Source organism: Sinocyclocheilus rhinocerous, unplaced genomic scaffold (genome assembly GCF_001515625.1).
Source record: "Sinocyclocheilus rhinocerous isolate Xijiao unplaced genomic scaffold, SAMN03320098_v1.1 scaffold36, whole genome shotgun sequence".
Classification (NCBI taxonomy): Eukaryota; Metazoa; Chordata; class Actinopteri; order Cypriniformes; family Cyprinidae; genus Sinocyclocheilus; species Sinocyclocheilus rhinocerous.
This window is the reverse complement of record NW_015664459.1, coordinates 873,649-894,260: the sequence shown is the minus strand read 5'-3', so window position 1 is coordinate 894,260 and position 20,612 is coordinate 873,649. Positions and strand designations below refer to the sequence as shown.

The 20,612-nt window shown below is 36.6% G+C and overlaps 1 protein-coding gene across 1 annotated transcript in view; it reads right to left on the bottom strand.

Moving 5' to 3' along the window:
• Positions 1-3,618: 3,618 nt before the first annotated feature.
• The window catches only part of nsmaf (neutral sphingomyelinase (N-SMase) activation associated factor), a 29,550-nt gene continuing 12,556 nt past the window's right edge, over positions 3,619-20,612 (bottom strand). The window contains exons 10-31 of the mRNA XM_016540847.1: positions 20,095-20,224; positions 19,921-19,992; positions 19,649-19,757; positions 17,243-17,419; positions 17,084-17,163; positions 16,907-16,997; positions 16,302-16,365; positions 16,171-16,222; positions 15,873-15,993; positions 13,074-13,205; positions 12,898-12,940; positions 12,594-12,754; positions 11,603-11,711; positions 11,439-11,497; positions 11,230-11,294; positions 10,550-10,617; positions 10,281-10,404; positions 8,745-8,828; positions 7,078-7,228; positions 6,865-6,967; positions 6,633-6,742; positions 3,619-5,367 (exon numbers count right to left, since the gene is read on the bottom strand). Coding sequence (XP_016396333.1) covers positions 5,273-5,367; positions 6,633-6,742; positions 6,865-6,967; positions 7,078-7,228; positions 8,745-8,828; positions 10,281-10,404; positions 10,550-10,617; positions 11,230-11,294; positions 11,439-11,497; positions 11,603-11,711; positions 12,594-12,754; positions 12,898-12,940; positions 13,074-13,205; positions 15,873-15,993; positions 16,171-16,222; positions 16,302-16,365; positions 16,907-16,997; positions 17,084-17,163; positions 17,243-17,419; positions 19,649-19,757; positions 19,921-19,992; positions 20,095-20,224 — 2,200 coding nt within the window. The 3' untranslated portion in view covers positions 3,619-5,272. The remainder of the gene's footprint in view (positions 5,368-6,632; positions 6,743-6,864; positions 6,968-7,077; positions 7,229-8,744; positions 8,829-10,280; positions 10,405-10,549; positions 10,618-11,229; positions 11,295-11,438; positions 11,498-11,602; positions 11,712-12,593; positions 12,755-12,897; positions 12,941-13,073; positions 13,206-15,872; positions 15,994-16,170; positions 16,223-16,301; positions 16,366-16,906; positions 16,998-17,083; positions 17,164-17,242; positions 17,420-19,648; positions 19,758-19,920; positions 19,993-20,094; positions 20,225-20,612) is intronic.

Sequence of the window (20,612 nt, the reverse complement as noted above, 5' to 3'; positions counted from 1 at the left end):
AGTAATTGTCATGTCATTGCTCTCTTTATGTACAGTATTACTTCGATGTGCCATAAACGTCCCAGGACAGGTGGGTGTCATTATTTAAATAATTAAATTGGCATTTGTTGGGTCAACAAACTGAATGCTGAATCGAGTTAAACTTCAGCGCCAAAATATATTCACACTCAAAATGCACAAAATCCACATTCTGTAACAGCCATTACAGAACGTATTGCATTTGTATATGTAAAGCATTTGTAAAGGCAATACAATTTGCATGTCCTCTACCTTTGAAGGCTGGTCGTGTGCTGTTGGAGACCGGAGGTCTACTCCGTACGATGATGTTGGAGAAGCCATGTTCCTCTCGGTGCACCTTCAAGAGCAGGACACACCACTGCAGTAATTTCTTCCGAACAGGACAAGGACTTTCAGTTTTGTGGTCTTAAAATACCACAAATATCCCCTCCATCTGTTCCATCTCCATCATCTCCAGCTGCTACGGGCATCCGAATGACCTACAGTAACTACGTTACAGGGACAGTGGGCGCTAATTGCGACACGTAATCTTCCGTCGCCGGTGCTTTGGTTTGTTATTGAGTGCGCCCTTCCACACCCTCCGTGCAACAGTTTTGTCACCAAATCACAGCGCGCAGACACACACACACACACAGACCCACAAAGTAAGAGTGTGGCTTTGATAGGAGATAACTCACACTGGGAGGACAGCAGCTGCAGTTACAGACATCTGAATGTCATTCTTTAAATAGCAAAATATCACAAAGCTATGGAAACTTAAGCAAGTGTCACCTTTTAATGAATATTTCATAGGTTTATTTTTATCTATCGATATCAATACAGAAAGAAAGCTTAAAGTCTTGGCCACAAAACACTTTAACATTCCCAACCAGCTCCAAACTGACCATGTTCACCACGAATGTATGCTAGTGTAGTTATTGTGTTAGTTTGTTTACAGCTAGTACAGTTAAAATACTAATACTATAATAATAATAATAATAATAATAAGCTTAGAGTGAAATTTTAGATTATAGTGACATGACTTCCACAAAAATATAATAATTTAAGAGGGGTTTCAATTAGGTCTTAACGTTAGAAAACGTAAAAATTAAAACAGCTAGAGAAAACACATTGGTGTAGTTACACTTTTTACTTTAGCTACTTATACTTAGAAGGTTTGAAGAATGTGTGAAATGTTATTTGAACATGTCCATAGCTGTTAATGATAAACATTTGTGTTTCTCTTTCATAAGTTCACTAGCTGACATTATGGAGAACACACTCCAGGTGTGACACTGTCAGCCCGGATTTGAAATCTACTTAAACAGTTTAATTACAATGTACTTAAATTATTTAAGTTTGATTGTGTAAGTATACTCATATATACTCATTTTTAGGCGCAAGTCTTGTTATGCCAAAGTCTTGTCTAATCTTGTCCCTGCTCTCCAGCACACTACAGTATTGCAGTCATTTTCCGGATGCTGACTGTACTGGTTTTTGTCCTGCTGAGAGACTCCACCGGTTTTGTCCTGAGGTCATTATAGTATGCAAGTCACCTTTCTTTCTATAGCACTTCATACAATATAGATTGCATCAAATCAGTATCACAGGGATAAAAAGTTTCAGAATCAGGAAAGTAAAAAGTATCAGGAAAGTAGCAGAATCAATTATTGAAACTCAACTGGATACATCTGTAAAGCACCTGTAGTGCAGCTCTAAAAGACAATACTGTGTTATTGTCAATTCAGTGATCATTCAGGTCAGATCAAAACAGGGTGAAATTAATCAATTTGAAATGAGTTTCATTTAGCTACAGGCAGTTCTACAAAGGGCAAATTCATTATTCAGCTCAGGTCAGTTCAATGATCAATTCAGTTCAATGCCTGTGTCAATGTTGCAAGATGCATTTCAGCTATGAAGCTATATGAAGCTCTGACGAGTGTCATCATCCAGATTAATTCAGTTAAAATTTTGTTCTCATTTGATAGTGCCAGTCAGTGTGGTCATATCAATAAATTGCTGAAACTGTATTAGATCCTAACTGAGCAAGATAAAACATGCCCAAACTCCATCAGGAGAAAAAAAAATCTTGGGAGAAACCAGGTTCAGTCAGGGTACCAGATTATTACAGATTATCAAATCTATAATCTATCATTTTAATCTGCATTGTGGGAATGAACTGAATTAATTGCAAATACTGACATTTATCTAATGCATTGGCAAGCACAGTGGAAAAACAATCACATCACTACTTGTCAGTTATGTAACTTACTGTTCTGTTTGACCTCTGGACAAATATAAACCTCATATAGCAGGTGTGGAGAAGGACCAGTCACATTTTTTAAATGTGTTAACCACTTGACCAGGGGACACCAGACTCGGTCCTGGAGGGCCGGTGTCCTGCAGAGTTTAGCTCCAACCCTAATTAAACACACCTGAACCAGCTAATCAGCATCTTACTAGGTATACTTGAAACTTCCAGGCAGGTGTGTTGAGGCAAGTTGGAGCTAAGCCCAATGTGCATACTATCCATCCTAAATTCTATGTGATATTAGCAATTTTCAATACTATTTAGGGCAGATAGGGTGGATAGTATGCACATTGGGACGCAGGGTAAATGTCAGGACACCGGCCCTCCACGCTCAAGTTTGTTGACCCCTGCACTTGACCCTTCCTTTCCTTTCCCCTGCCAATTGTTCAGTTGTTATATTATTGGAATAAAGTGACTAAGGCGGGTTGACTAGTCAATCAAACATTTTTACCTCCATTCAAAATAATTAAGGTCAAGTTCACACAAGAATACCAAAGCGGTTATTCACCATTAACACTGGTGTCTATATACTTTTTGTCTTAATTTTGAAAAGTAGAGTACATTAGATGCCTTCACATTGATCTCAGTTTAAAGAGTGATTGAATTACTGGAACACTGAAAGAAACCTTATTTGAAATGCAGTGTCTATGGCTTATGTACATACTAATAGGTTTCTCACGCATATTTGATCCTTACTGATGTGAAAAAACCTACGTAAAAAAAAAAAAAAGATTTCTAAACTAGCCCTGTGTGAAAATTAACTATTTTAAAATCTCTTGGACTCCAAGTTCAAGTGCAACAAGATTAAGTGGCAAGACAATGATTCAAAGCATATGAGTAAGTTTGTTTATTTCTTTCTTAACGCCAATCCAGCATCTATGGCTATATTCATGGCGAGAACCAGATAATCCATACACAAGTCTGGTCTTTACACACACACGTCCGGGGACAATTTAGAATGTTCAATTAACCTAACCTGAATGTCTTTGGGCTGTGGGAGGAAACCGGAGCACCCGGCATAAACCCACGCAGACACAGGGAGAACATGCAAACTCCATATGAGTAAGTCAACCTCTGAATGGCTCAAACCATTAGGGTTTAGGAGTGGCATGGTCAAAGTCTTGAACCCAACTGAGATTCTGGAACTAAAATGGGCAGTTCATGCTCAAAAACCCTCCAATGTGTCTGAACTAAAGCAGTTTTACGAAGAAGAGTGTCTAATTCATTGTAAAAGCTTCATAGTGCTATATAAATTAACACACCAAAGGAGCGTTTTAAACAATGCAAAAATATAATCAGAGTAATGATAGTTTTAATCTGCATCTGTGTATTTAGTCATGTTACTATTTATTACAAAAAACAAAGAAGAAAGCTTTTAAAAGAAATAACTGTCCAGTATAACATAAACAGAGAAACAAACAAACAAACAACATTTGTGCATTTGTAAAGACATTTTGGAATTCCAGGAGTTTTCTCCCAAGAGGCAATACATTACATAGTGAAAAAAAAAAAAACATTAAAACCCAAAACATACAGAACAGAAAATGAGTCCAATACATAAACCTAATATACTAAAACATGTAGTCCACACATAAAATGCCACTTTTTGTAGTTAAAAGAATTATTCACCCAAAAATGAAAATTCTGTTATAATTTACTCACCCTCTTGTGGTTCCACATGCATTTCTTCATTTCTTTCTTCACAGAACACAAAAGAAGATATTTTCTACAACACTGGAGCCAAAGAACATTTGACCCCATTTAATTTCTTTGTACAGTATGTAGAAAAAAAAGTTAAGATTTTACCAAAATATCTTCATTTGTGCTCCAAAGCATAAAGAAAGTTATACATGTTTGGAAAAACATGGGGGATGACAGTTTACATTTTTGACAGAACTATCCCTTTAATAACTTGTGAGCTCATTGAGGGTTTACATAATATTGCATAATCTTGTGATACTGATTTAATTTCTATATTTTTTTTTGTTCTTCACTGAAGAGAATTTTTTCAAGGCGTTGTAACATAAATAAGTGTATGAAATATAAAATTTGTATGCATCCATAACCTGTTAAGACGTAACGCTATAGTTTATTATATTGCAGAATGTTTTACTCTAACTTTCACTTAAATATATTGTCAAACATAATTTATATGTAATCACTTTTATGTATATATTTTAGCTGAAGATGCAAGCATATTTAAAGAGTGGGCATTAAAAGTAACGCTCAAGTTCAAACCATTAAAAACTAAGGCACATAAAAAAAAAAGAGCCCCATCAAATATTTATCGCTCAAAAAGACTGCAGCAAACCTTCAGTACATCAAACATATACTATATATAACTACTTAATACTTCTGAACATTCCTCAGTCACCTATAATAAAGGTGTCAAGAGTTGATCTCAGAATTTTGTAAAATTTGCAAGCATGATGTATTATGATTTTTAATAAGTATGATTTGGCGGTTACATTTATCAAAAGCAATAATAATAATAATGACAATCATAATAACTGATTGTCTTTTATAAATCATATGAATTGTTGCTGTTTTTATGCATGTTTTGAAAGAGATTTGACATGCCAAATGTTATACATGTATAATATTAAAAGAAAAGAAAAAAATCACTGAGCCAAATAGGACATCCATATCTTTTGGTAACATTCCAGTTACCAAACAGAGCTAGCTTTCAGATCTTAAAAAACAAAACAAAAAACAAAACAAAAAAACGCTAAATAATAATGTAAAACTACACGGTGCTTACAGTTTTTAAAACCCTGCAATCTGTCTAACCAACTTTATCATAAAACTTTGACCAAATATATCAAACACATTGTCAAGATTTCTATTTTAGAGGATTGTACTGTTCAAATTGTCCCATGAAATCAAATGGTGAAAATGGACCTTGGTCCGAACGGTCTGAAAAATGGCTGAATTGTTTTATCGAACATTATTGAAGTATTACTGTTAATACTCCGGTTTCCAAAGAATGATCTGTTTGTCCACACCACCTGTGATGATAGTACTGCATTGTTCATTCATCCACATACACGTGACTGCACCTGCATTAAAGATACACAGTCAGGTTAATACGAAGCGCTGTTCCAAAATCTGGAATGTTACCTACAAAGAGTGCTACATATACTAAAATGTCAAAAATTGACTAACAAAATTGACTAAACAAAAATATTATGCATTTTGACTAAATTCTAAGCCACTATCCTTAATACAGAAAGAAAATCCCACTTTCCCCAAGCTATCCAAAATGGCAGACAATTAAGAGAGAGATTTCAATATTTAAAAAAAAAGAAGATAAAACTAGCCCAGTGTAATTAAAATGTACATACAATATTTAGTAAGTAGAATATTTATGTTTATGTATTTTTATTCAGAGTATCGCATTGTTTGCTTAGCAATAAACTAATGTCCAACAACTGGAATTTGTTTGAAGTAAAAAATCTTGTACATCTCACATGAAGTGTGGGTGTGTGAGTTTCTGCCTATACAGAGCATTTAAAGGGATAGTTCACCCAAAAATGAAAATTCTGTCATTAATTACTCACCCTCATGTCATTCCAAACCCGTAAGTTCATCTTCGGAACACAAATTAATATATTTTGATGGAATCTGAGAGCTCTCTAACCCTCCATAGACAGCAAGGATATTACCACGATCAACACACAGAAACGTAGCAAGGACATTGGTAAAATAATCCATGTGACATCAGGAGTTCAACCATAATTTTACGAAGCTACGAGAATACTTTTTGTGCGCAAAGAAAATAATGTATAACGTAATCAACGCTGTTTATGTTCAGGATAAAGTGCACGATAAAGTGATTACGTTGCTGAATAAATTATGTTATTATTGTTTTCTTTGCGCACAAAAAGTATTCTAGTAGCTTCATAAAATTACGGTTGAACCCCTGATGTCACATGGACTATTTTACCGATAATATCCTCGTAATATCCTTGCTGTCTATGGAGGGACAGAGAGCTCTCAGATTCCATCAAAAATATCTTAATGTGTGTTCCGAAGATGAACGAAGGTCTTACAGGTTTGGAACAACATGAGGGTGAGTAATTAATGACAGAATTTTCATTTTTGGGTGAACTATCCCTTTAAAATGACTAAAGTCACTCCATTTCAGTTAGGATGCAGACTTAAGCCTTGTTCACACCAACATGAGTGACAATGACAGTTGGTCAGACCAAAGGGGCATTTCCCAAAAGCAACTCAACAGTGTTCAACAGAAATTGCTACCATAGTCGAATATCGATGCTTTTGGGAAACGCACCCCTGGTCAGACTCACTGGAGTGTGTTTACCTGAGTGAGCAGGTATCTTGTGGATGACTTTACTGCTAAGGAGGTCCCATACACTGAGATCTCCTGACATCCCTCCAGACAACACAGTGTTACCATCCCAGCAGAAACACCTAAAAGGAGGAAAGTGATCTTTGGCTTAGAAAACATAGGAAGCTGTGCATGTTGATATAATAGCTCCTTAACATGAAACACTGTGCAATATATATATATATATAGTGTGTGTTCTGTTCACCTCTGCTCTTGCTCTGCATGTACAGTAGCGAGGAGCATGCCTGTCTGCACATCTGTAACCACCAAACACGAGTCCTCCCCAACACTCAGTACATGTCTGCTGTCTGAACACAGAAACAAAATGATACAAAATTACCCCTCAAAAAAACAAAAACAACAAAAGTCAGAGATCTTGATCAATTTTCTTACATAAATATGCATTACACACACTCACCAGGACTGAAGGCCACCTGATGAATCTTTCCAGAATGGCAGGTCAGTTGATTTAGTGGGAGAGGGTTGGCAATGTCCCAAAGAGTAAGTGTTCCTTCTTTAGTACCCGTTGCCAAAAGTGTGCCAGCTGGGCTGAGATCTAAAGTATTAACCTGTAAATATGTATATACAATATATAAATTACATAAATGTTAAATTTTGGACAAAATAATATAAAGGCACTTTTCTTCATTAGGGCACAACTAGAATCAGTGCACTCATAAATGTACAATTGAACAACTTTTGCATGTTCTTTAGTGAGAGAACTATTATATATGCCACATTTTATATTTATGACTTATTACAATTATTATTTTATAAGTGATTAAAATATAATAATTTATCTCTTATTTTAATTTTGTGTACAACCCTACATTATTAAAAAACTAAACTCTCCCAAAATTGTGGCATGGAAATCATTTAGACACTTTGTATAACATGGTGGAAAGACAAGCAAATAATAACTTTTTACATACTGAATATGTCAGGCTCAACCAATTAACTCTGTTACCCAATATCTTGTAATGTAAGGAAATATAATACTCAATCAGAGCAGCTGAGTCCTTAGCCATCTTCAAGAATCGCTAAAAACACACCTCTTCCATCTTTATTTGACCCTCTAACTCTAGCATTTTCTATTCTAATTCTATTCTTTAAAAAAAAATGCCCCTTTTAGACTTGCACTCTATTCATTTACTAACTGGTTGTTTTTGTAAAAAAAAAAAAAAACCTGAACACTAGCTTCTCTAATCTTTTTGTATTCTATATGTTTTCTTTTTATTTATTATACAATTAACAAAAGCAAAAAAGGCCTCTAACGCTAGTTTGCTCTATCCTTTTTCTATTCTATCGGTTTTCTTTTTATTATTATAATAAAAAAAAAAAACCTTGCTATGTGTACTTCACATCACACTTGCACATCATTGCTCTTTTGGTGATTCTGATTGCTTCCATTGTCCTCATTTGTAAGTCGCTTTGGATAAAAGTGTCTGCTAAATGACTAAATGTAAATATAAATCAAATAATTACATTTTAGTTACATTTATGGCAATTGTATAGCAATAACTAACCAACATTTAGTCCAACCTAGCTAGTATAACTACTGAGTGATAGCTTTATTTAAGCAAAATATGCAATCCTGCAATGCAATATGCAATGATTTGGGGCAAGTATGATGTAATTTAATGTACATGACTTCACCATAGGCTCAAAGATTATTCGTTTGCACGTTTTTCAGTAAAAAACTTGCCTTTTTGTAGCTTGAATAAAGTTATATAGAGAAATCTAATAATAGATTCCTTCCTATTCCATTTTTTTTCAAACATTGTTCAAACTCAATGGCACTTTGTTCAATTCTTAAAAATTACTTCTTGTACGTGCTTATTGACAGGTATGTGACTGGCTTTCGTCAACAGCGCTGCTTAGATGTCTCTGCTACAATTTGTCGTACAGCATGGCATAAAAACGAATATCTGTGTATAGTAGGTTTATGAGACTTAACATTTAATTTGAAAAACTAAAGAGACTAAACTTTTACACCTCAGCTCTGAAAAGTGACAAAAATGAATAATCAGCTGTTTGACACAGTTGCCTATATTGCAGTTTTTTTAAAGATTCCTCAGCACTAACCCCGGCCTCATGTTCAAATTCAGCAAGCAGGTCAAACTGAGTCCTTTTATTACTGGAGATGTCATCTGCTACACATTTCCAAATCTGTTGAAGTAAAACAGAGAAAGTAGGAAGTCAATTGAAACAGTGATTAACATAAAAATTGTTATTTGCTTTGAAATGTGTTTAATCATTTGAACCATATAAAAGGAAAGATAAATTAGTTAGAATATGCCACTATAATTTTTTTAAAATGCCTAAAATTAAGTACAGATTTCATAAGTTAAATTTCATGTCAATATCCTACTGAAATCAGCAATTTTTCTTTTCTTTTCTTTTTTCTAGTTCACCAGAAATAAAAATGTTAAAGGGGTCATATGATGCGATTTCAAGTTTTCCTTTCTCTTTGGAGTGTTACAAGCTGATTGTGCATAGATAAGATCTCTGAAGTTGCAAAGACTAAAGTCTCAAAACCAAAGAGATATTCTTTATCAAAGTTAAGACTCTGCCACGCCCCCCTAAAACGGCTCGTTCTAACACACCCCCACATATCTACCTCACTATGTGGAAATATTAGCATAATGCACCCAAATGTTCACGCAAAGAAAGAAGGCGTGGTTTCAGTAACCGCAGTTAGTGTTGAAGCAGCCATGTCAAGGAGACGCTGTGTGTTTCTAGGCGAAAGCAAAACCACTTTATTTGGCCTTCCGAAAGTAGATGCATTAAGATTACTTACAACAGAACAGCAATGCATTTTATGGACGACCGTTTCATGAACCTAGGAGAGGAGGTAATTCTGACTTTGCTATGACAATCTGGCGCTTCTGAACCAGCTACTGTAAGTATGTTTTGTTATTAGTTTAAGTATTTGCTATTGACTGTTCAAATGCGGAGTTTTACGCATCGTGTGTGTGTGTGTGTGCAAGTGAGCGAGAGAGAGAGAGCGAGACACATCACAGTGGAGTCAGCTGTCTTAACCGTGGCTTGTGTACTGCAAACACATACCAGCTTCATCACTGTGTCTGTCACGCGACTCTGTTCCCCTTTCGGGCTCGAACTGATGGTAAAACTAATGACATTATTTACTGTCTTTACATTTATTTTGAAAGATGAAGCTCGCGATTATGGTAAGGGGCGTTACATTTCCGACGAGTGCTTGCGGTGTTCGGCCAATCACAATGCACTGGGTCAGCTGGCCAATCAGAGCAGACTGCGCTTGTCGGAAGGAGGGACTTTGTAGAAAACTAAGCGTTTGAGAGAGGCGGGGCATAGAGGACCTACAATAATGTACAGTATTTGAAAAAGAATGTGTTTTTTGAACATTAAAGCATGTCAACATATTCTGTTACACCAAATACACCAAATAATGATCTTTAAAAAAAGCATCATATGACCCCTTTAATAAAAGGTTTATTTGAAACATTTAGTACCAAGTAAACAAGGTGTCCTTGGTAACTGTACAGTACATTCAGCTCTGCTCATAGAGTTAAAACTAAGATTTATCCATCCCTAAATGTTTTGCAAGAAAGCAAACTTGGCTAGATTAATTTAGAATACCTTCACAGTAGAATCCCAAGATGCTGTGTAAAGTTTGTCATCCCTCCAGCAAATATGACTAACTGCATCATCATGACCCATCAAAGTGTCTTGTCTTCTTCCATATGCTATTGAGTAAAAATATCTACAGGAAACAAGAAAGAGATCGAAGAGTAGGTGAACAGAAAAAAAGGGGCAGAAGAGTGATAAAAATTAGAGAAATTTAGAAATGTATTAAATTTATTACATATTTGTATGGGTATGATTGTGGTTACTATATAAATGCTTACACGTTGTTGTCCCAGGAGGAGCACACAACAATCTTATCATCAGGCAGCATCAGACAGGAGGACAGTGCCTTAAGGGTCATTTGAGAAAAATGTTTGTTTTAGTTAGAGGTAATATACGATTTCATTCTAACCTGTCCGTGGTATACGGTGACCCCCCAAAAATATTTGGACACTTACGCCACACTTAAAAAATGTGTTACACTTCAATAAGAGCAAAAGTTTATGCATCATTTTTTTTTTCAATTTTCCACTTCCCACTCGCTGGCGAATAAAACAACCTAAACATGCGTCATTATTTTCGAACTTTTTTTTTCAGAGTAACACAAAAACAGCATCTTCAGAAAGCTCGTTTTTGCTGGACAAAAACACCATCTCAGAGTGGATGAAAGTGAAAAAGAGAAAATTGATCCATATTAATGTGGACAGAGCCTGAGATACTTCAGTTCATAGAGCTCTCTCTTAAAGAGTTGATGATCTCAATCAGGTGTTAGATAGACATACAGTACAAAAAGATTCCTCACGTACAGGTTTGAAAAGTGGCCCAGATGGGGGGGAAAAAAAAACACTATTGTATAATTTATTGTCTAATGCAATTAAATAGACTGATTTTTTTAAAGTGCGGCTTAAGTTCAAATACCTTTTGGGGCCACTGTGTTTACTACAATCTCTAGAAAGCTTACCATGTTCGAGAAGGACATACTTCTTTGCAGTCCATTTTCTTTCGAGAACATCTTCAATGTGGAGTCTACGTAACGATAAAGGACATGTTTACTTATACTTCCTGTGAGAGGTGATCATTTAATCATTTAAGTTCTGAGGAATTAAACTCAGCTACTTTATAGGAATCTGTCATGCACTAATGAGACTAAATAACTGATGAATTCCTAACCTTGAGAAGTTGAGAAGATGGAATCCCCACTGAGGGTCACAGTAACGCCTGTTACTGCTCTGCGGAATCAAAATAAAAGGGTCAGAAGTACATTTAAAAATCCAATATTAATCTTTGTTTTCAAACACTTAATTACAAAGATAAGCTACTTAACAGATACTCACTCTTTGTGTATTTTGTGGCGAGACTGCAATGCAAGTTTGTTCATGTTGCTCCAGGCCATTTTCTTACTCTCCTCAGTCAGGTCCTCAAATGATTCCATACTTGGAGATGCTACACAAAACACTTTTGTTAGAAGGATTTTAGCATCAAAAATTGACACAATTTACAAAGAAAATGACACTTTCAAAGTTTAATTTGCATATTCATGGCTCCACATATACTAAAAGTGGTCAGGGTGAAGAGTTACATTCAAGCTATTTCCCTGATGAACAGCTGGAAATTTGTTTGTGGTGAGTAGTTTAAGAATAGATTAGGTCTTATTGAGATCTGATTATTTGTGTTTCCGATTGGAATCTGATTTAAGTCTTAAAACTCAAAGAGGTGTAGACCAGCAGTATATTATTTTCTGTTTGACTTGCATTAGCAACAACAGAACCTTGTTTGTGCAAAGAAATTGGTCAGACTGGAACGGATTTACAGGAATGCGATTTGAATAGGATTTCAAACAACATATGAATGGATTTGTACAAAATTGTATTTCATGCGATTTTTTAAAAATATGATCGGATTCCAATCAGACATGTCTCAACAAAGCTTTAAACTACGCTTTATTGCTGCTTATTTGGTTAACGTTAAACAACTTATCTTTGATGCATCACTTGATACACCTACATCCGGTTGGCAAAGGTCACTGTTGCTTGTGTCGCCGGAAATCACCAGCTCTCCATTGAAAATGAATGGAATCATGTTGCTTAATTGCGGCAATAACAGGGCTTAACAGTATTTGTTTATGTTTTATGAAATACATTTGCTTGGCTTTTAATTTGAGTCGTGACCTAATGACCAAAGGAAAATGTGGGCCTCAAAGTCATATCAGCTGAAAACCATTGCAATGGAGCATAATTACTGTGCACACTGGTAGTACATACTTTAAAGTGAAAACTGAACTAACTCAAACACCATTAGTGCAGTACATGTGTGATTCTCTCGTACATGGTGAGAGCTCACTGCTGCTGAGGCTGGGGGTTGCTGACAGGTTGTGGAAGCGTGGAGTGATCCTCTGAGGATGATGAGTTACAAAGAGTTGTCGTGGCGTTTGTCCAAACTCCAATATCTGAGTTAGCATGGCTATTTTCTGATCTGGGTCCTCAATACTGCAGAAACACAGACATACACACTGACAAATGTACACTGACAAATATAAATAACATACAAATTGGATCAAAAAGATATTCAGGCAGTCAAGTACAGTATGAGCTATTTAATTAGGGATATATTTTAATTTAATGAAGTTTACCTATCGCAGTCAACTCCTCCCTCATATGTTAATGGATGGAAAACTGTAATATAGTAAACGCCATTGTTTTTATTCATAATAAAATAATATCAATAACACACTAATCCTTCATACTTTAAAACACTGTTTTATAACTGAATATTTTACTGATGCCAATCTGCGTTTGTCTATTTTACCATTATGGGCAGCCACAGCTTCACTTCCCCTCTGTTTGTAGCCAAAAATCAGATCAATCCACTCGTGCAGGTGTTCAGACACATACTGACTCTCCAGTGCTAAACGCATTTTCTCCAAGAAGTCATCTGGATCTGCATATGTACACAACACAGAGAAATGTGAACAAAATATAAGACGTGATTTCATACATAGAGCTCCGAAGCAGGACGGGTGGCGTTTATTTGCACATGGCACCTGGGTTTCACTCATCCCAAAATTGTAAAATAGTTTGAGGTATATAACTGGAGTCTTTACAAATGAGCCGAGTTGAATCAGGTGCGTTTAATAAGGAAGACTAAAATGTGCAGTGTTGGGGGTTCTCCAGCACCAGGATTGGGGACCACTGAGTTAGAGGATGCAGCAAGTTGACTTAAACTGCTATAATGCAGGTCATCATTTCACCGCTGGGATCCAGGCACTTCAATCAACTCTTTAAATGCCAAAAGCGCACTCAACTATACAGCGCATTCCTAAATATAGCAGTGTTCTCTATCATTTGATGCTGCCAAGATCAATATAAAAAGTGACATGGTTAACTGCGGCAAGCAGCTATGGCTGGGTTTAATGAATTAAATGCATTCTATAATGAGCTTAAAGGGGTCCTATTATGCTTTTTCACTTTTTCACCTTTAGTTAGTCTGTAATGTTGCTGTTTGATCATAAAAAAATATCTGCAAAGTTATAAAGCTCAAAGTCCAATTCAAAAGGAGATGTTTTATTTAACATAAATCACTTTTCAAAAACTACAACGAACGACTCGTTTGGACTACAATGCATATTTTCCGGGATTTGTGATATCACAAATATCGACGAATGGGACGAGACCTGGTTGAGCTGCACTAGAGAAGGCAACGAGTGTTATAACTATGTCGGAGCTTTCCCAAGGCAGACGAACTTAGAGTGGTTACAATCATCCGTGTTTAAATCGAGCTCAAATTGATTTGATTTTGACGCAACATTTACACTGAAGCTCGCAGCAGGCGGCTATGGTAAGGGGCATGACATTTCCTGACCAGGCGCCGAGTGGTGCCAATCACAAAACACACTGGCCCAGCTAACCAATCACAGCACATTTCGTATTTTAGAAGGCGGGCTTTCATTTGATACAGGAACTATTCGAGCCGTTCATGCCAGACTGGGGAGAAAGGTGTTGTAATAATGTAAAATATGTGAAAAATAATGTGTATGATGTGTAAAATGTGTAAAAACAACCTAGTATGAGAGCCTGTTCTAGTACACCCCCAAAACAAAATAAAGACTTTGTAAAAGAGCATAATAGGACCCATTTAAAAGAGACAAACTGTTGTGTTTACATCATAAAAAAGAGGGTTGTTCATAATCGTCTTTCAACAAGAAACTTTTCCAGCAACTTCCTGTCAGTGTTATTTGTCTGTTCTTGACTTGAAGTTTGTTTCACTCAGAGCAAGCTGCAAGAACAGTTTCATCTGTCATGAAAACCTGTGAGTGGCTTATTCCCTCTGACACCCTGACAGGATGAACACTATAATGACAGTCTAGACACGGTGGAAGAGTATGGGGTGTTGGTGGGAAGGCAGACCCTCCATGGGGAATGAAAGAGACTGGAGCTTCAAACAAGCCCAACAAGGGATCTCTCAATTCCAGCGTCGATTCTCACAGCACACACTGGCCCAGCTAACCAGTCACAGCACACACTGGCCCAGCTAACCAATCACAAGACACACTGGCCCAGCTAACCAATCACAAGACACACTGGCCCAGCTAACCAATCACAAGACACACTGGCCCAGCTAACCAATCACAAGACACACTGGCCCAGCTAACCAATCACAAGACACACTGGCCCAGCTAACCAATCACAAGACACACTGGCCCAGCTAACCAATCACAGCACACACTGGCCCAGCTAACCAATCACAACACACACTGGCCCAGCTAACCAATCACAACACACACTGGCCCAGCTAACCAATCACAACACACACTGGCCCAGCTAACCAATCACAGCACATTTCGTATTTCAGAAGGCGGGCTTTCATTTGATACAGGAACTATTCGAGTCGTTCATGCCAGACTGAGCAGAGAGAGAGGTGTTGTAATAATGTAAAATATGTGAAAAATAATGTGTTTTTCGAACAACCGAGTACGAGAGCCTGTTCTAGTACACCCCCAAAACAAAATCAAGACTTTGTAAAAGAGCATAATAGGACCCCTTTAATTTACATTAAAAGAAAGCAGATACACACATTGACATGAACAACAATGATTTGCTATTTCAGCACATTTAGCACTGGATGATTATCTTGATTATATATTATTACTTTTCAGCTATGAGATTATATTCTGTAGATATCTCAATACCAACACTTTTCCAAATCAGAAGGACTATAATTTTAAAGAAATATTTTTTTTTGTGACTATTTTAGAGTTAATGCAAGAACTACAAATATACTATACTAGATAAACAATATATTAGGCATGTTTTTCACTAGTTTAAATTAATATAAGATTAAATGAAAAACATGCGCATCTTTTTTAGTGAATTTTATTTAATTATTTTTAACCATTCCTTGCTAATTTTTTCGACTGATTTGTGGAAATTAATCAGACTTGACAATTTTGATACAGACCAATACACAGGCTGAACCAACGACTTTCACAACTTCCACTGTTGTTTAAAGCACAAGATGAGGACGTGAACTTTTTTTTTTTAATTAAATTTAACTTGAAAAAAAAAAAAATAGAAAAAAAGTGAGAAGGACACAAGAAAGAATGAGCACCTGATGCCCAAGAAGGAAGTTCAACATTTTCAACTCTGCCTCCTCCCTGCCTCCTGCCCAGATTCAAACCAAGCAGATTCTTCAGAAAGCTGCTATCACTTCCATAGAACTCAGGAATCAGCTGTAAATACACAGATACAAACACACCAAGTACTTTACTGCATGACCTACAATTGGACTGGTTCACAACATAGTCAATTTGACCACACTAAATTATTTATTATTTATAAAAAAAAAAAAAAAAAAAACAGGTTTGCAATACGATAGAAAGGCAGGACATTAAATTCGGAAAACTCACCTCTTTGAAATCTGTGCCTCCCTCTAAACAATTCTTCCAAGTCTCACCAACACTGCATACACAAATGCACATTAATGTAAGCAAATGTTTTTTCAGTATGTGTGTGTTTGTTTGCTGGTGTGTGCAAATACCTGTTGAACATTCTGTCTGCCTGATCAAATCGTCCATTCTGTAGACAAAGCATGTGCTCTGGAGCTGCAGGAAGGCAAAAGACAAGTCAGCAAACACTGCAGCATACAAAAGCTATCACTAAGTGCATATTCAGATCTATAGATTGCATGCTTTGTTCTGAAACATGGACATTAATTATTATAATGTGGTTTTCACCTACGTTTTGCTTTCACAAGGCAACATTTCATAGCTACCAAAGTTTATGCAAGTCACATGTACGTAAAACCGTCATTTCACTGGCCAGAGCGCACCTGTTTATGTTCCAGGACTCCACTCATAACCATCGAGATGGATTGTTTATATATTTATTTATGTTTTTAATGCCATATCAGCAACAATGGCTATATTCATGGCAACATTAACAGTATATCAAGATGGACTGACAAATTAGCTTGAATTTACATGCTCAAATATAGACAATAGATGCCCTCATCTCTTGTATCAGTTCCATCTAAATCGGTATACAGAGGTCATCCATTAAATAAATGAAACTCAAACTTAATTTCGAAAAACTACTTCTGTCCGAATACTGCTACAGAAGCATAAAGCTGAAACAAATCCTTACCAACTCTGACAAGGTAGAAAAGCACATATCCAGGTGATGAATAATGACTGCCATACATAAAACGAGGCTCAGGCATGTCTCTGTAGCGTTCCTGTAGCACGCACACACAAGAGATTTTTATATGATAAGGAACTTCTGAATATTAAAAAGGCTGTCTGTGATTACTGGATTTCTCACCAGTAATCTCTCCAGTCTCTCTGTGTTCAAAGCTCCAATTGGTTTACGGAGATCTCGAAATGAAGCAGGGTTCAGCAAATCTGAAAACGAGATATTTTTTAGCATGAGCGTGTGTGATGTGTGTTCTCAGGTGTGTGTCTGTGTTCGAGGGAGACTGACCCATCTGTGTGCTGCTGTAGTCACTGATGACCCAGGGGAACACTGGATACTGGGATAGGTCATTCACACTGCGGTCTGCTAAATTGTTTAGATGAAGTAGGTACTGATAGTTGGAGATGTGACCTCTCTGCCACTGCAGCATGTAGCTCTCCGCTGTGCACTCCGCTATATGGTTTTCTACATCACATACACACAGATCTTCAGTAAATACAATGCGTTTAAACTGGAATGTACATACTTACAAATTCATTTTGTTCTAGACCCTGCTGGAAAACCAAGATCTGGTTTTTGGAACATACAGGTGCATCTCAATAAATTAGAATGTCGTGGAAAAGTTCATTTATTTCAGTAATTCAACTCAAATTGTGAAACTCGTGTATTAAATAAATTCAATGCACACAGACTGAAGTAGTTTAAGTCTTTAATACCAATAAAAAAAAACATTTTTAGTGAGTTGTTGGCCTTCTGGAAAGTATGTTCATTTACTGTACATGTACTCAATACTTGGTAGGGGCTCCTTTTGCTTTAATTACTGCCTCAATTCGGCGTGGCATGGAGGTGATCAGTTTGTGGCACTGCTGAGGTGGTATGGAAGCCCAGGTTTCTTTGACAGTGGCCTTCAGCTCATCTGCATTTTTTGGTCTCTTGTCCTCTTGACAATACCCCATAGATTCTCTTAACTTAACACTGGACTTCAAGCAACTTGGGCTATGAGCTTCTCCACCCTTCCTCCAGACTCTAGGACCTTGGTTTCCAAATGAAATACAAAACTTGCTCTCATCTGAAAAGAGGACTTTGGACCACTGGGCAACAGTCCAGTTCTTCTTCTCCTTAGCCCAGGTAAGACGCCTCTGACGTTGTCTGTGGTTCAGAAGTGGCTTAACAAGAGGAATACGACAACTGCAGCCAAATTCCTTGACACGTCTGTGTGTGGCGGCTCTTGATGCCTTGACCCCAGCCCATTCCTTGTGAAGTTCACTCAAATTATTGAATCGATTTTGCTTGACAATCCTCATAAGGCTGCGCTTCTCTCGGTTGGTTGTGCATCTTTTCCTTCCACACTTTTTCCTTCCACTCAACTTTCTGTTAACATGCTTGGATACAGCACTCTGTGAACAGCCAGCTTCTTTGGCAATGAATGTTTGTGGCTTACCCTCCTTGTGAAGGGTGTCAATGATTGTCTTCAGGACAACTGTCAGATCAGCAGTCTTCCCCATGATTGTGTAGCCTAGTGAACCAAACTGAAAGACCATTTTGAAGGCTCAGGAAACCCTTGCAGGTGTTTTGAGTTGATTAGCTGATTGGCATGTCACCATATTCTAATTGGTTGAGATTGTGAATTGGTGGGTTTTTGTTAAATGTGAGCCAAAATCATCACAATTAAAAGAACCAAAGACTTAAACTACTTCAGTCTGTGTGCACTGAATTTATTTAATACACGAGTTTCACAATTTGAGTTGAATTACTGAAATAAATGAACTTTTCCACAACATTCTAATTTATTGAGATGCACCTGTAGTTGCTATTAGCTGGTTTTACATGATTTTTAGGTCTGTCTGGTAGAACAGGTCCCAACTTCTGCTCCTGGAGACCAACTTCATGCTCTGTTCAAGTCATACTTACAAGTTAAATAACAGGAATTCCACTACAATATCATAATTAAGAGGGGGATTTTATTTAACTCCCAACCTTCTGAGTTGGGGGTGTGTCAATTAAAGTCAATGAACGTTGACTGTACTCATTAGTTTGTTGACATTTTGTTTTTGAAAAAACACTAATGGTTGGTTTGAAGTGACAGGCTTATGCAACCAAACTACATTTACAAAATACATCTCAGAGTTTCAACCATAAAGGTGCTTTACTACCCAATGCTCAAATGATGATGTTAAAAAAAATTCAGCCTAAGTTAGACCTTTATATACAGGATAATACGGTTATCCTTTATATATAACCTTTATACACTGAGGATAATACTGACAGGGCTGGCTGTCACACTTTATACTCGATCAAATATTTTAGATAGGTTTTTTTTTTGGCTATTAAAAAATTAAAATTAAAATTTCTCAGCAAAAAAAAAAAAAAAGACTATGGTGGGTAATTCTGCTGTTTACTGACACTGATTTGTAAAACAAAACAGAATTCATGAAATAGCAAAAATGGAAGTTAACAAAAAACATCAATCCACTATTTTAATAAAATTACAATAAATTTTTTTGGATTAAAATGTGGTTTTATTATGTTCACTACTGCGTTTACCCAACAACTATTTCAAAAATATGATAATTGTCTAATTTTATATATAAACAACACCACTGCTAAACACCCCTATATTTACAGAAATACAGCCCATGTGACGACCTCCCAGTGAACCCTAGATTAATACACACACATAAAAATAAAGCCTACCAAGGAAAGTTGCAATGTAGTAGTAAAGCTCATCTCTTTCTTTAGTACTGTAGAACATCAGGTAGATATCCGAGCACAGATCATTCTCTGTGCAGAACACCTCAAGGCCCTTAACACACACAAACACACACACACACACACAGTAAATACACATAAATTCACATATAAATGCATCTCTGCAAATTATATCGTTGTTTTTGTGTGTAAATACCATAACAGACACAAAACTAGAGAACAAATAAATAAATGAAGAACATCAAATAAACACTCACCAAAGGTCTCAACCCATGTCTCCGTTTGTAGATGCGTCTTACACTATGTAACCCAATCTGCACCACTAAATCCTTTTAGAAATACAGAAATACACATAAGAACTGCAGTGAAGGAACTGCACAGATGATAAAAAGATATGTGCCAAAGAATGCATGGCTTGCACAAAAACTCACAGGATAGCTGTTCATAGGCTGGAAGTAAAGATTGCAATCAGTGATGCAAACGTGACCAGCGTTTGTCACCAAAGGAGAAACCATTTCTGCCACACACTCCATGTGTGGGTTTTCTGTTACATGCTGAAAACTGCACACACAAACATTATAATTAATCCATCTTTCTACTAGACCACCGTTCTGAAATAACAGAGGTTTGGGGTCTGTTAACTCTCTGAATACTGCAACCTAATAATATTGGAAAGACATATACTACCGTTCTAAATTTTTATTTTGGTTGTGGCCACATCGGAGCCGTAACGCGCCACAGACACGTGCAGTGTACATAAGGGTTTATGCTCACCAAGGCTGCATTTATTTTGGTAAAAATAATATTACTACAATTTAAAAGAACTGTTTTCTACAGTAGTGGCCAAAATGATTAGAACACTAGTATTTTCACCAGCTAAAAAATGGTTTTAAATCAGTTATTTCTATCTTTTGCTGTAGTGTGTCAGTAGGAAGTATCAGTCTACAAC